The 16,524-nt window shown below is 40.4% G+C and overlaps 1 protein-coding gene and 1 pseudogene across 1 annotated transcript in view; one reads left to right on the top strand and one right to left on the bottom strand.

Moving 5' to 3' along the window:
• The window catches only part of LOC122114884 (S-adenosyl-L-methionine-dependent tRNA 4-demethylwyosine synthase TYW1-like), an 81,702-nt gene that overhangs the window by 13,866 nt on the left and 51,312 nt on the right, over positions 1–16,524 (bottom strand). The window contains exon 14 of the mRNA XM_042688146.1: positions 1,415–1,525. Within this exon, the coding sequence (XP_042544080.1) occupies positions 1,415–1,525 (111 nt within the window). The remainder of the gene's footprint in view (positions 1–1,414; positions 1,526–16,524) is intronic.
• On the top strand, positions 12,473–13,227 carry LOC122114885 (annotated as a pseudogene).

Here is a 16,524-nt window from a genome sequence, read left to right as displayed (position 1 = left end):
TGTGAAATTTATGTAATTATCTAATCTCAATTTTTAAAAAAAGTGTCATCTGTCTTTCTGGATCTGGCTGACTTTGCTTAACACAATGATCTTCAGTTCCATCCATTTCTTTTCAAATGACATACTGTTCTCCTTTATGTCTGAATAATATTCCTTTGCATATAAACACCACATTGTATAACAGGACTATGTGGAAGTTTATAGTTTTACAAGGAAGTTCCATACAAATTGCCATGATAGCTGCATTAGTTGAATTCCCCACCAATAGTATAGAAATTGGCCTCTTGATCTAAGTACAAGTCCACAGGATATGCTGGGGGAAATTCATTTTCTATGTGTATATGTGTATATATTTTAAATATACATACATATATATATATGTGTGTATATATTTAATATACAAATGTAAGAGAGAAAAGGCATAAGAGAGTGCTGAGGAAGAAACTTAAGACATGGGAATTGGAAGCTCCTATGGTCTTAGCCTGTAATCCTTGCTAGTGAGGAGGCTGAGATCTGAGCATCAAGTTACAGAGACCGCCCAGACAGATAAATCTGTGAGACTCTGATTTCCAGTTAAGCAGCAAAAAGCCAGAACTGGAGGTGTAAACCTTGAGTGGAAAAACAAAACAAGAACAAGAGGCCCTGAGCTCAAGTCCTAGCACCAGCACCAAAAAAAAAAAAAAAAAAAAAAAAAAAGGAAGCAAAGGATAGGAAGATAGGAAAAAGGAGAAGGGAGGAAAATAAAGTCTGGGGCTGACAATATAAAGCACTTGCTTAGCATGCACAAAGCCCTGAGGCTCAATCTCCAGCAAAAATAAATCGTTTAATTTAAGAAGAAATTATCCTTAAAATCTGAAGCCTTAGTGTTCCAATAATTTAAAATGTTTAAGTGCAAGCCTGGCACGGATCTCAGATCTGAGAGAATGAGACAATGTTGGGAGTCTGGGATGAGAGCAGAGAAAATGGGCTGGGTACAGGTGCAGTGACTATCAGAGAAAATGGGCTGGGTACAGGTGCAGTGACTATCAGAGGTGCTAGTGTTAAGGTGGGTGATGGGTGCCCGGGATCAGCAGATGCCCGTCTACTTCTGAAATGATATTTCACATCTTCCATGGTAAATGTTTATTAAAAGCCAGATGAATCCTCACCAAAACACTTACTTCCCAGCTTACTGTCCCTATGTAGAATGACTCATTCTGTGTCATCTTGGCCTCACTAAATGCAAGCTCTCACAGACAAGTTTAGTCTTCTCTATGGCAGTTCTCCCAGCAGCATACTGGGTGCAGCAGGCTCCCAGTGAATACTGCTGGAGGGGTGAGGAAGCCAAGGGCCTCAGCCCTTACAGAGAGCTTGAGAGCACTTGCTGAGTGCGCCTCCGCCAGCACAGCATGAGGGCGAAGGGCCTGGGACCTACCTTCACCTCGATGAAGTCTGGGTTCCCCAGGGACACAAGCCTGGCATAAGCCTGGAGCTCATCCACGTTCCAAGACTTGACCAGCGTCAGTCTGTAGACAGTGCGTTGCTCCTACAAGAAAGGAAAAGCCAGCTTTGTTTTAGACTGAGTGGAAGTCGTCAATTTATTTGTGAGATTCTCAAACTCTCAGTCCCCAGGGAAGGTGGTCAGGCGAGAGCTGGCACAGCCTGAGGTGATGTTCCGGGAGAGCCCCACATGCCCTGATAGGGGCAGTAGACTTGGGAATGGGCTATTTTCCTCCCTCACAATGTCTAACCCTAGGTGGTACTGAACTACATAATTCATGACACATTTGCACTGAACTTGATTTAGTAAGACAGGCTGGGAATATGGCTTAGTGGTAGAGTGCTTGCCTTGCATGCATGAGGCCCTGGGTTCGACTCCTCAGTACCACATAAGCAAAAAGAAAAAAAAAATCATTTCTGATTTAGTAAGAAACAGCAAACTGATAGAACAGTCTCCAGCTGTGAGAATTAATTTAAAACCCTTAGGTTTCCAGATGACCAAACTGTTAATGTACTGCATATATTGTTGGCAGAAAAGGCACATTTATGGACTGTCCATGTCACCATTTGTTTACCTCAGAAGCAAAAGAAAGGCAGTTAGACAACAATCATCAAAGCCTGATTCTTCAGCTCCCTTCTAGCAGCAAGCACACCAGACGCCGCAAAATTCTCAGAACCACATGGCTGAAATTCCAGGCTTGCAGAGGCGGGACCTGCAGCTTGCTTAAGATCCACAGGTCAGGTACTGGTGGCTCCCGCCTATAATTCTGAATACTCAGGAGGCTGAGATCTGAGGATTGTATCTTGAAGCCAGCCTGGGCTCAAAAGTAGTAGAGCTGTGAGCTCACAAAAGCTCACCGACAGCACTCAAGCTCTGAGTTCAAACCCAGTGATTAAAAAAAAAAAAAATAAGAAAAGAAAAGATAAAAGAAAAGAACACCCACAGAACACAGCCAAAGGTATGTTCGTGGTGGTGTGAGGCAAGCCCTCAGGTGATCCCCACCAACCATGCCATGCCAGGGAACAGGGCTCCAACCAACCAAGACAAAGTGAGGTGAGAGTCTGGGAAGGAAAGGACCCAGGCCTGTGCTTTCTTCTGTATCAAATAAGGGAGAAGAAACAGTAGCATATCCCCATGGGAACAAAGCTTAGCTTCCCAACACCATATCCAGAACCAGCTGTGGTAGAGTTTAGAAAATCACAGTGAGCCTTTCCCACTTCCTTCATGGTTGACACCAGGTCCCGTGTGAGCACATCCACTCACCCTCTTCTCTTTCACGGCCAGTGCTTCTTTCTTGTGTCTTCTTAAAGACTCCACGTATCAGGAAGGTGCAGATGATGTTGTTTTCTCTTCTAGACACTTTATCATTTTGCCCTCCATGTTTGTATCTAAACTCCACCACAGCTGGTTCTGGATATGGTGTTAGGAAGCTAAGCTTCATTCCCACAGGGATATGCTGCAGTACTCAAATACACTGAAGTCACTGTGAATTCTTTCTAAGAAGTCTACTGTCCATTTGTCTATCCATGTCCCCAGAACACTGTTGTTCTGTGTTAAGAAGTGTCCAGTAGAAATGGCATGTGTCTGTTCTTCTTTAAGGGAGCAAGAAGCAGACAGATCACTAAGGGGTGAACTATCTGGGTGAGTTGAGGCATGTGTCTGCATGTCTGTAAGATCAGGAGAGAAATACTGTCTGCACTCTCATAGCACTGTCATGAAATAAAAGTTAGCTAAACCAAGGATTCTGGGACTGACACACAGCAAACCATGGACAGCATTTGACTGAATGACCAGTACCATGGACAGTGGGGGTGAGGGTGGGGAATGAGTCACTACACTAAACTGGCTGGCTACTGCCATCAGCACCAAGGACAGCTCCTGGCTGTTACAGCCAGCACAGCTTCTGGCTGCTTCCAGCAACAGCACCATGAACAATACCAAGCAGCTAAGCAAACCTAGATTGAGAAATGAGGTAAGTGGGAGGATGGAGGCCTGAGACAAGAAGAACCAGTAGCATCTCTCCTGCCTCTTCAATTTACAAAAAACAAATTGAATATTGACCGAACAAACTAACCCACAAGCACAATCCACACCTCTGTCTACAATCACAGGAGTAGAATTATCAGACTCACTGTAACTATACTTGGACTTGCAATACTGTTTAAACTGTTGATGAGGGACAGTAAGTCAATTAAGCACAAAGACAAAACTATAAGGTATCCAAACTGAAGAACAGGAAGTCCTAGAGAAACTCTTGTACAAAGGAATTAAGTAACTAGCGATTTAAACCACAACTGGGAACTGGAGCACAGATCTAACAAGACAATGAAAGCATAAACTGCTCCACATCACGGTGAAGAAAATCTGATACAAAAGAAAAGAAATCGTGAAGGAACCTCATCCCAAGCTGCAGTGAGAGAGACATGTCTATAATCCCAGCAAACCCAGAGGTGGAGACAGGAGGATCTTGGCCCAAAGCCAGCCCCAGACTGACTTATCTGAAAAACTAATGAAGTGCTGAGAACAAGCTTCAACTGGCAGTGCTTGCAAGAGGCCCTGAGTTCACATACCAGTAACACAAAAAATAAAAAAATAAAGAAAAAACACAGGTACAAAAAACTGTTCACACTACTATTTTAAAAGCATAAGACTAGGAATAACCCAAATTTCATCTAAAGGAATCTGACTGATAGTGTACACCATCTAACAAAGCACTACACAATGGTAAAAATAAATAACTACATTGGAATTCTCTCCTGAGATCCATGGGAGAGGCCACAGGGCAGACCACCGCCCAGGACAAAGGACTGACAGGTGGAACAGAGGCCATGTTCCCAGGAGTCACTGATAGGACTACTGGCTCCAAAACTAGCCAGAAATAGCACCCAGACCCTGAGTTCAAGCCCCAAAACTGGCACACCAGCATACGTAAATGCATGCACGCATGCACACAAACAGACACACACACACACACACACACACACACACACACACACACACACACACACACACACACACACGGCCAGCCATGAATAGTATGAAACCTTTCTACATGGTGGTGCTGGGGTTTGAACTCAGGACTCTGTGTTTGAGTCATGTTCCTAGCCCATTTTGTTTCAGTTATTTCTCAAATAATTATTCTTCTTGCTTTTATTCCCAGGCCAGCCTGGACCTTAATCCTAGTTCCCAGGTAGCTAGGATGACAGGTGTGCTATGTTATTTATTTTTTAAGCAAATTGTCTATATAGTTTGACTGGTCTTGAACTTAATATTTTTTTTCCTCAGCCTCCCAAGTGCTGGGATTATAAGCATGTGCCACCATGCTGGGTGTAATATTTCTTAATTAGTATCCTAAGTCTAAGAAACTAAAATGCTTTGAAATTAGAAAATTCTCATATTGCACAGTTTTATAAATAAACTAAAGCCAATGAATTATCTATTTATTTACAAGGCTATTTTATGCTACATAAATTATATCTCAATTAAAAATGGAAATAAGATAGGTGCCAGAAAGCCCACACCTGTAATCCTAGTTACTTAGGAGGCTGAAATCTGAGGATAGCAGTTTGAAAGCTGACCCAGGCAGAAAAGACCCCAATTAACCAGTCAAAAATCTGGAGGTAACTGGACAGGAGTCCAGGTGGAGCTATGCTGCCGGTCCCTGGCTGAAGTTGGGAACAGCATTCATGGGCTACAACAGCTGGCGGTGGAAGAAGCCCCACCTGTGTGCTCCAGGCGTGTGCTACTGACCCAGGAACCAACCCAGAACTAAGTGAAGACAGACACCTACTGCCCAAAACAGAGTTTGGGATTTGACTCTAATAATCTCTGAATCCTCATGCAAAAAACACAGTGAAAAATTATAAAGTTCATCAACAGCCAATAAAGCAAGCCATTCCCAAAGGCCAGCAGTCATGCAGGGAAGAACTCTAGTGAAAGCAAAAAAGAAATGGAAGACAAACTCTACATCCAAGAGTTGGTAGAGGCAAAGACTCAGACTTGAAGAAATGGATCAGAAATTTAAAGAACTAAGTAACAATTATTAAAAGCGATTCAGGATTTCAAAAAGAAATGCACTGAAGAATAGATGCAGTACACACATCGCTAAAAAACAAAATTAATACTTTGAGAAATGACGTAGAAATCATAAATAGTTCCATTTCCTCTACGCAAACTACAATGGAAGTTAACAGAGTGAATGAAATGGAAAATAGAATATCAGGTACTGAAGACAAAATGCAGAAACTGTGGGCTGGGAAGTGGCTCAGTGGTAGAGTGCTTGCCTTAGATGCATGAGGCCCTGGGTTTGATTCTCAGCACCACATAAGCAGAAAAAAAAAAAAACAGAAGTGGCCTGTGGCTCAAGTGTTAGAGCATTAGTCTTGAGCTGAAGAGGGACAGTGCACAGGCCCAAAGTTCAAGCCTCACAACCAACCCAAAAAAAAGCAGCAACTGGGAAAAATGTCACAGATAAGGAAAAAACACTCAAAATATGCCAAAGGGAAGTCCAAGAAAAAGCAGACAATGCTAAGAAATTTAACCTTCATATAATAAGGATGGACAAAGGTGAGGAATACCAGAATAGAAGGGTACAACACTTATTCAATAAAATTATCACCAAAAATTTCCCCAATCTTAAAAGAGAAAAATCTCACCTACATAACAGAAGCATACAGAATACCTAGCAAACAGGATTCCAGGAGAAACACTTCTAGGCACATCATAGTAAAAAGGCTAGCTCTGAATAATAAAGACACTATCTTGCACGCAGCAAAAGCAAAGAAGGAGCTATACTACAATGGAAAAAAAAAATCAGAATCACTGCAGATCTCTCCACACAGACAATGAATGCAAGGAAAGCCTGGGAAAGTACCATCCGAGTCCTGAGAACCAGTAACTGCCAACCCAAACTGGTATATCCAGCGAAGCTAGCATTCACATTCGATGGAGAAACTAAAATGTTTAATAGTAAAGAAAAACTAAATGAATTAATAAACAATAAGCTAACACTACAAAGATTATTAAGAGGGGGAATACAATCTGAAGAAAACAATCAAGAGCAGGGATCCATATCAGACAGATATCATTAGAAGACAAACTTAGTAAGCACAGGAGGAAAGAAAAGAAGAAAAACTTAGGAAAGCAGGAAAATGACAAGAAACACAATGCACCTCTCTATGATAACCATACATATTAATGGATTCAATTCACCAATTCGCCAAAGAAAAAGAACTGCAGACTGGATCAGAAAACAAGATCCATCCACCTGTTGTCTTCAAGAGACCCATCTCTTGTCAGGCATGGTGGCTCACTCCTGCAATCCTACCTACTCAGGAGGCTGAGATCTGAGGATCACAATTCAAAGCCAGCCTGGGCAGGAAAGGATGTGAGACTCTTATCTCCAGTAAATCACTCAGAAAACAGCTTGAGCTGTGACTTGCCTTGAGCTGAGGGACAGCGCCCAGGTCCAGAGAGAGAGACCCATCTCACAGCAAAAGATAAAAACAAACTCCAAGTAAAGGTATGGAGGAAGATCTACCATGCAAATGCTCCCAGCAAGAAGGCAGGAGTTGCCATCCTGATATCTGACAAAATAAACTTTTCATTAAAATCAATACAAAAAGACTAAGAAGGACACTACATATAAATACAGGAACAATCCAAGAAGAGGCTATCGCCATTATCAATTTATACTCTCTAAACATTGGAGCAACCAAATATGCTAAACAAATACTCTCAGACTTAAAGGAAAACATAGATCCAAATACAATAAAACTATGAGACTTTAATACGCCACTCTCATCAAGGACAGGTCTACAAACCACAAGATTGGCAAAGAAGCCTCCAAATTAAATGATATCTCAACTGAACTCAATTGACATCTACAGAGTTTTCCACCTAAAAACAACCCAGTACACATTCTTCTTAGCAGCCCATGGAACTCTGTCAAAAATATATCATATCATAGTTCATACAAAGAATTTAAGCAGGGCTGGGAAGGTGGCTCAGTGGTAGAGCGCTTGCCTTGCATGCCAGAGGCCCTGGGTTCGATTCCTCAGCACCACATAAGCAAAAAAGAAAAAAAAAACCCGGAAGTGGCGCTGTGGCTCAAGTGGTAGAGCGCTAGCCTTGAGCTGAAGAGCTGAGGGACAGAGTTCAGGCCCCACGACCGGACCCCAAAAAAAAAAAAGAATTTAAGCAAATAAAACAGGATCGACATAATCCCTTGTATTCTATCTGACCACAGTGGGATCAAGCTAGTTCTCAGTAACAAAGCATACCATAGAAATTACTCAAATACATAGAAATTGAACAGCACACTTCTGAGCAACACCTGGGTCACAGAAAAAATTAAAGAAGAAATTAAAAAGTTCCTACAATTCAATGAAAATGAATATACATCAGAACGAAATCTCTGGGACATGACAAAAGCAGTCCTCAGGGACAAATTTGTTGCTTTCGGTGTACACATCAAGAAAATAGACAGACCAAGTAAATATTCTCATGATGCAACTAAAACTGCTAGAATAGCAAAAAAAAAAAAAAAAGAACCCAAAGTTACTAGATGGAATGAGATAACCTATAAAATAAGATCTGAAATTAACAAGGTAGAAATTAAGAAAACTATAAATAAAATTAGTAAAACAAGAAGCTGGTTTTTTAAAAAGCATATTAATAAAATTGACGGACCTCTGGCAAGATTAACTAAAAAAAGAAGAGAGAGACACAAATCAATAAGATCAGGATGCCAGAGGAAAAATTACAACAAACATCCAAAACATCCAAACAATCATAAAGAACTATTTCCAGAATCTGTACTCACTAAGGAAGGAAAACGTAGCAGAAATAGATGAGTTTTTAGAGAAATATAAATTGCTCAAACTGAACCAAGAAGAAGTAAATTAATTAAACAAGCCAATAACTTACAATGAGATAGAGGGAGCAATCAGAAGTCTTCTAAGGAAAACCCAGATTCACTACAGAATTCTGTAAGACCTTTAGAGAGGAACTAATACCTATTCTCCTCAAGCTCTTCCATGAATAGAAGCAGAGGGAGAAATCCCAAACTCATTCTACAAAGCCAACATCACACTCATCCCCAAACAAGGCAAAGATCCAACAACAACAAAAAAGAGTACAGACCAATCTCTTTGATGAACACAGATGCAAAGCTCCTCAATAAAATTTTAGTCAACAGAATCCAGAAACACATAAAAAAAAAATCACACATTATGATCAAGTAGGTTTCATCCCAGAGATGCAGAGATGGTTTAACATACGTAAGTCAACAAATGTAATCCATTATATCAACAGATTCAAGGACAAGAACCACATGATTATCTCCATACACTTGGAAAAGGCTTTTGATAAAATACAACATCCATTCATGTTAAAAGCTCTGGAGAAAATAGGAATAGAAGGAACATTCCTTAAAACAATAAAAGCCATATATGACAGACCAATAGCCAACATTATACTAAACGAGACAAAACTATAACCAATTCTCCTAAAATCAGGAACAAGGCAAGGATGCCCACTCTCTCCACTCTCTTCAATATAGTTTTAGAATCCTTAGCCAGAACAATAAGGCAAGAAAAGGACATTAAAGGGACTCACATAGCGAAGGAAAAAATTAAACTACCCTATTCGCAGATGACATGATTTTATGCCTTAGGAACCCCAAAAACTCCTCTCCCAAACTCCTAAAGCTTATAAACCACTTCGGCAAAGTAGCAGGATATAAAATTAACCCACAAAAATCAGTTGCCTTTCTGTACACCAACAATGTAAAACAGAAAGGGAAATCAGGCAAACAACCCCATGCACAATAACCTCAAAAAAATATACCTAGGAATTAACCTAACCAAAGAGGTAAAGGACCTATTTAGTGAAAACTACAAAAATCTAAAGAAGGAAATAAAAGAAGATACCATAAAATGGAAGGACCTTCCATGTTCTTGGATAGGCAGAATCAATATTGTGAAAATGGCTATACTGCCAAAATTGATATACAAGTTCAATGCAATCCTCGTCAAAATCCCAATGATGTTCTTTACTGAAATAGAGAAAACAATCCAAAAATTCATATGGAACAACAAAAGACCTAGAATAGCCAAAGAAACTCTAGGCAAAAGAAACAACCCAGGAGGGATCATGATACCAGATTTCAAGCTCTACTACAGAGCCATAATAACAAAGGCAGCTTGGTATTGGCACAAAAACAGACCTGAAGACCAATGGAACAGATTAGAAGATCCAGAAATAAAATCACATACCTACAACCAGCTGATATTTGACAAAGGAGCCAAAGACATACAGTGGAAGAAACATAGCCTCTTCAACTAGTGGTGCTGGGAAAACTGGACAGCTACATGCAGAAAACTAAAAGTGGACCCCAACCTGTCACCATGTACTAACATCAACTCAAAATGGATTAAAGACCTTAACATCAAACTTGAAACTCTGAAACTACTGCAGGACAGAGTAAGAGACACTTGAACTTATAGGCACAGGCAGGAACTTCCTGAACAGAGAGTTCCAGGGTCACAAATTGGAGAGAGACTCGACAAATGGGACTACCTTAAAATAAAAAGTTTCTGAACAGCTAAAAACATAGCTGCCCAACTAGAAAGACAACCAACCAATTGGGAAAAAATATTTACCAGCAACCTATCAGACAAAGGCCTAATATCCATTATATACAGGGAATTCAGGAAACGAATCCCTCCCAAATCTAACAAACCAATCATTAAATGGGCAAGGGATCTAAAGAAAGACTTCTCAGAAGAGATAAAAAAAAATAGCAAAGAAACACATGAGTAATGTTCATCATCCTTGGCTATAAAGGAAATACAAGTAAAAACAACCCTGAATGTGCCCACCGGAGGGAAACCAGGAGGAGGACACAGAACTAGAGGGAATCAGGGAAAAACATACAACAGCGGGACTCATCAGCTGCACTGGACATTGATCAAAATGAACTAAGCAACTCAATGGTAGCGATGGGAGGGAGGGAACGAGTGGGAAAGAGGGAACAGCTGACACTATGCAAAACAAAAGAAATGTACATATCACCCAATGTGGAAGAAATAACTGCATTGCAAAGCTCATAGAACTCATAAATGTTATAGACATTTGCCCCATGAAAGTTAGAATGTGTTTGTGACTTTAACTAAACATCACTATCCCACAATACTGTGAAATTTGGGAAACTATGTAATCACTTAATCACAATAAAGAATTTGAAAACAAAAACAAAAACCTGAGATACCACCTTACCCCAGAGTCAGAATGGCCCACATCCGAAATTCAGCCAATGACAAATGCTGACAGGGATACAGAGAAAGAGGGACCCTATTACATTGTTGGTGGGAATATACACTAATACAACCACTTTGGAATGCAGTCTGGAGGTGCCTCAGAAAGCTAAATATAGACCTCCCCTATAACCCAGCCATACCATTCTTAGGCATCTACCCTGAGAAACAGGAACCAGGATACAAGGACACAAACACCTCCACGTTCACTGCTGCACTGTTCACAATAGCTAAGATATGGAAACAACCCAGATGCCCACTACAGATGAATGGATCCAAAAATTGCGGTACTTATATACAATGGGATATTATGCCACCATTAGAAAGGACAAAATAATGGCAGGGAAATGGATGGAATCAGAGTAAATCATTTTGAGTGAAGTCAGTCAAGATCGGAGAGACAAACAGCACATGGTCTCCCTGATATGTGAATGTTAAATCCAACATGTTAAATCCCACAACTGACAAAAAGGAGATATGACAAAGTAAACAGGACTCAAGAAACAAAGTACATGTACTTAATTTGTCATATAATTTCTAAATGACTCCATGTTCTTGCCCTCATATATGGAGTATATGTGTGTGTATATCTGTGTGTGTGTGTACATCTGAGGGAAGCTAGAAGGAGAGCACAGAATCAGAGGGAAACGGAGAAAAACTACAACACAGGGGCATATCAGCTATACTGGATATTGATGAAAATGAATTAAACAACTCAAGGGCAGCAATTGGAAGGAGGGAATGAGAGGGAAAAAGGGAACAGCTTATAAAAGGAAAGAAATGTATGTATCACCCAATGTGGAAGAAATAGTTGTATTGTCAAAGCTTATAAAATTCACAAGCTTTATAGCCATGCTAATGACAATTTGCTTTGTGAAGGTTAAAATGTATATGTGACTTTAAGTAGCACTTTAAGTATCCCACAATACTGTGAAATTTATGTAATAACTTAATCTCAATGAAAAAATTATTTTAAAAAAATCTGGAAGTAACACTGTGGCTCAATTGGTAGATTGCTAACCTTGAGCACAAAGAGGCTCAGGGACAACATCCAGGCCCTGAGTTCAAGCCCCACAACTGACAAAAAAAAGGAAACAAAGAGATATTATCTATAAGTTATATAACCTGTACCTAAAGAGTTAGAAAGTAAAGAGTAGTATAAATAAAGGAGAAAAAAGAAAACAAAAAGGCAGAAATGAAGTGGAAATAGTCAGAACATAAAGATAAGCAACAATCCCAAAAAGCTTTTTGTAAAAAAATTTTGAGAACATTGAGAAATAACTGGAGAAATTGATAAGAATTAACAGTATAGCCATGGATGAGAAGCAGCACAGAGAAGAGAGCATTACAAGCTGGTTCCCCACACCACTGTGAAACATTGAATGAAGTCCAGGGAAAATGAAACTTAATAAGCCAATAAAACTCTGAATGGCCCATCATTGGTAATGGGCTTTTGTTGTGACGTCAAAATCCTCTGAAAAGGAAAATGAGGCCCCATTCCCCAGCCTTTATGAAGTCAACATAATACTGGGACTGAATACTGACAAAGTCACTCAGAAAAAGAAAACTATAGTTTAGCATTGCTCATAAACAGAGATGGAGGGAATGCGGGTTTTCCCGCGGTCACCGAGTAGCAACAGCCAAGGCCACGACTGGGGAGTGAGGCGGCAATACCATGGAGGGTGGCGGGGGAAGTGGCAACAAGCCCACCGGAGGGCTGGCCGGGCCGGCTACTCGCACGCAGATTTGGCCGGCGTGCCGTTAACTGGTATGAACCCTCTATCTCCTTATTTAAATGTGGATCCACGATATCTGGTGCAGGACACCGATGAGTTTATTTTACCTATTGAAGCCAATAAAACCCGGGGCAGATTCGAACTAGTCTTCTTTACTATTGGAGGATGTTGCATGACAGGGGCTGCATTTGGAGCAGTGAATGGTCTTCGTCTAGGATTGAAGGAAACTCAGAACATGGCCTGGTCCAAACCAAGAAACGTACAGATTTTGAATATGGTGACTAGGCAAGGAGCACTTTGGGCTAATACTTTAGGTTCTCTGGTTTTGCTCTATAGTGCATTTGATGTTATTATTGAGAAATCACGAGGAGCAGAAGATGACCTGAACACAGTAGCAGCTGGAACTTTGACAGGCATGTTGTACAAATGTACAGGTGGCCTTCGAGGGGTAGCATGAGGTGGACTGACAGGACTAACACTTACCAGCCTCTATGTACTATATAACAACTGGGAGCACATGAAAGGCTCCTTGCTCCAACAGTCACTCTGAAGATTTTTGCCACCTCGGAAAGGGAGGACACTTCAGTAATCTTTCAAATCAATTAAGTCAGTCTGGAGTTAAGTGCCCTCTTCTACCTACAACTACTTTCAAAAATTGGAGGTTGTGATTTGCTGTGGTGAAGATCATGAATGGTTGACCTGGACCGGCACTCCTTTCCCTTACGGCACTCCTTTCCCTTAAGGAGCTGAAGCCAAAATCCTTTGGTAGCTCACTCAGTAATGTGGTTCTCCTTTGGAGATGATCTTGGACCTGTCCTCTCTTCCTACCCTCTGAACTGGAAAACCACTCCCAGAATTCAGGTCCTGCTTATTGTCAATATTTTATCACCAAGTGTATTTAATCATCTGAAACTGTAATGCTGCCCATGTTCCAAATGAAGGGTGAGAATAGAACCAAAGTCATAACTCCAATCTAAACACAGTTGATATCTGTTTAAAAAAACATCTTTCCTACATATAAGGTGAAAGTTAAAAGTTACTCTTGAGCCAGGCACTGGTGGCTCATGCCTGTAATCCTAGCTACTCAGGAGGCTGAGATCTGAGGATAGTTCAAAGCCACTCCATGCAGGAAAGGCTGTGATCTTATCTCCAATAAACCATTCAGAAAACCAGAAGTGGCACTATGGCTCAAGTGGTAGAGCAGAGCGCTAGCCTTGAGCTGAAGAGCTGAGGGGCAGGGCCCAGGCCCAGAGTTCAAGCCCCACAACCGACAAAAAAATAAGTTAAAAAAAATAAAATAAAGAGATGGAAGTATCTTTACAATTACAACCCATGATACACAAAATAGATACATAATAACCAATTGGTTTATTTTAGAAATACATTGTAGTGCTTAAAAATCACTTTAATTCACAAATAAGGAAAAAAATCATGCTATCTCAGTAGATGTAGAATAAGCAATAAGCACTTAATTGAAAATTCAACAGCCATTCATTGTTTAAACAAAAAAACAGTTTCTGTAAGCTAGGAAACAAAAGGGACTTAATGACTAGCAAAGTTCATACGAAATACTAAATATTAAGTTAATGCTAAATACTAAATACTAAGTAAATACTAAAAACAACCTCCAGGGCTGGGAAGGTGGCTCAGTGGTAGAGTGCTAGCCTTGACCTAAAGAGCTGAGAGACAATGCCCAGGCCCATAATTCAGGCCCCATGACCAAAACAAAAACTCCAACTCTGAATCTTAAGAAAAAACAAGAAACCTGTCTTTGTACTCTACAAGAAATATATATATATATATACATATATACAATTATTAGTCATTTTATATAAGTATTAGTCATTTTAGAACAGTTGCTAAATTTATGGTAAATGTTCACAAATCTATTTTATTTCTACATGTCTGTTAAAATTAAAACTGGAAAAAATGTAAATATCTTTTCCCAATGGTCCCCAACATTATTATACATCTATAATGCCCCTAACAAAAATCATACATGTCCTCTTTAGAGAAAACTATAAAACATCATTTTTATAAAACATCATTTTATAAAGGTGATATACAAAGTAAAACATCATTTTTTCTATGAAGGCATTCTGAACAAATGAAAACATATTGTTCACAAATCTGTGTCAACACAGGGATTCGAGATTAGGAAGGATGAACCATGGGCTACATGCAGCCCCTCTGTCTGTTCTTGTGCAGTTCCACCACAAAGATTATGATGGATCTGATCTGACAACAGGGTACAGACATGAAGTCCACTTGAGCAAAGTGCTCCACCCCCAAGGTCAGCTCAGCACATGTTCCCTTTAGACTTCAATGTCAAAACTGCATTTGATCACTACTGTTTTGAATTTTGCAAATGCAAAAGAGAAGAACAGAAGAGCAGAACAACGGGGGGCCCATACAGATGTGGAGCAATGACCCTTCACTGCATGCAAATGGGTGGAGCTCACACATACAGAAGAAAATTACATGGGTCCTCATTGGTCAACTGTCATCATCCCATTCCCATAAACTCAAACACATGCAGGGCCATGGTCAGAGTAAGAGGGAGATGCGGGGGAGAGGGGTGGCGTAGACTCAGAGGGTGTGGTCAAGGTTCTGTGTCTTGGGAAGTTTGCTGGTTTCCTGGTGACACAATGATTCACCCTGATAACTGTTGAGATCTCATGTGTGTGATACACTCCAATAAGAAAGCTTATGGAAAATAAGCTGGGTGCCAGTGGCTAACGCCTGTAATCCTAGCTATTCAGGAGGCTAAGATCTGAGGATCACTGTTCAAAGCCAGCCCGGGCAGGAAAGGCCATGAGACTCTTCTCTCCAATTAACCACCAGAAAACCGAAAGTGGTGCTGTGGCTCAAGTGGTAGCACTTGCCTTGAGCTGAAGAGCTTAGGGACAGCACCCAGGCCTGGAGTTCAAGCCCCATGATCAACAACAACAACAACAAAAAGCTTATAGACAATAAACACTGAAAGTGCCAAAAGTACTCAAGGGAAAGTAATACAAGAAATCCTGTCACATGAAAGGAGAAGCAAGGGGGCTGGGAGGTACTGCAGCCAATGTCATCTTGCTTCTCTTGGCTATCTCACGTATCTATCATGAAAGGTTTACAAGTATGAGGCTAAGAGTTTGAATTCTGCTGCTTCACATTCTGGGTAAGGCTATTCTCTCCCACCCAGACTGCAGCCCTTAATGTCAAAGATTTATCTTTGGCAATTTAATTTATCTTTGCAATTCAAGACAAACTAGTCGGAGCCGTGTCAAAACAAGATAAAACTGTATACTAAAATATGGTACTGGCTTACTAGTAATCAAAGAAATGTAAATTGAAGCAGTAATGAGGTGCCATGTTGGCTGATCAAGTTGGCAGAGTCTAAAATAGCAGTGCTCTATGCTGCCTGGGGCTCAGCATGACAGGCATCCTCATGCCTGTGCAAACGTTTGGAAAGGAACTTGGCAACATGATTAAGGAATCTGAGAAGTATAAACCTGCCCATTCTATTTTCTAAAACTTCAGGCCAATGGAAATGACAAAATTGTAGACAGATACCAGTGAATAAGGACATCCCCTTCCAGCTTTACTTATAGTACTGAATATTGCTCCCAAGGAAAGGCTACATGTTTAATGATTCAGCCATTCAATAACACTAAAGATGACATTTCAGAATGGTGTGGATGAACCCTACATTTTCAAGGAATATACTAGAACACAGCAGTCAGAACAAATGTAATTCTCAGAAAGGAGAGAGGTAAAGGAGTAGGGAGCTTGATTTTTTTCTACCTTATTCCCACTGTAAATAACTGTTCTAGAGTAGAACACTAATGACAGTTATTTTTATAATACTTGTTTTAAAATGCTAGAAACAAAATTATCCATGTGACATAGTATGAGTGACAAACATATTCGCACAGGAAAAGGTGGCTACTGACTGCAGATGGGACTGGATTGGCTTAACTCTCCTGCCTCTGTCTAACAGATC

The sequence above is a fragment of the Dipodomys spectabilis genome, unplaced genomic scaffold (genome assembly GCF_019054845.1).
Source record: "Dipodomys spectabilis isolate Male_0828 unplaced genomic scaffold, ASM1905484v1 ptg000112l, whole genome shotgun sequence".
Classification (NCBI taxonomy): domain Eukaryota; kingdom Metazoa; phylum Chordata; class Mammalia; order Rodentia; family Heteromyidae; genus Dipodomys; species Dipodomys spectabilis.
The sequence above is the reverse complement of the archived record's forward strand: the minus strand, read 5'-3'. Positions and strand labels throughout refer to the sequence as shown.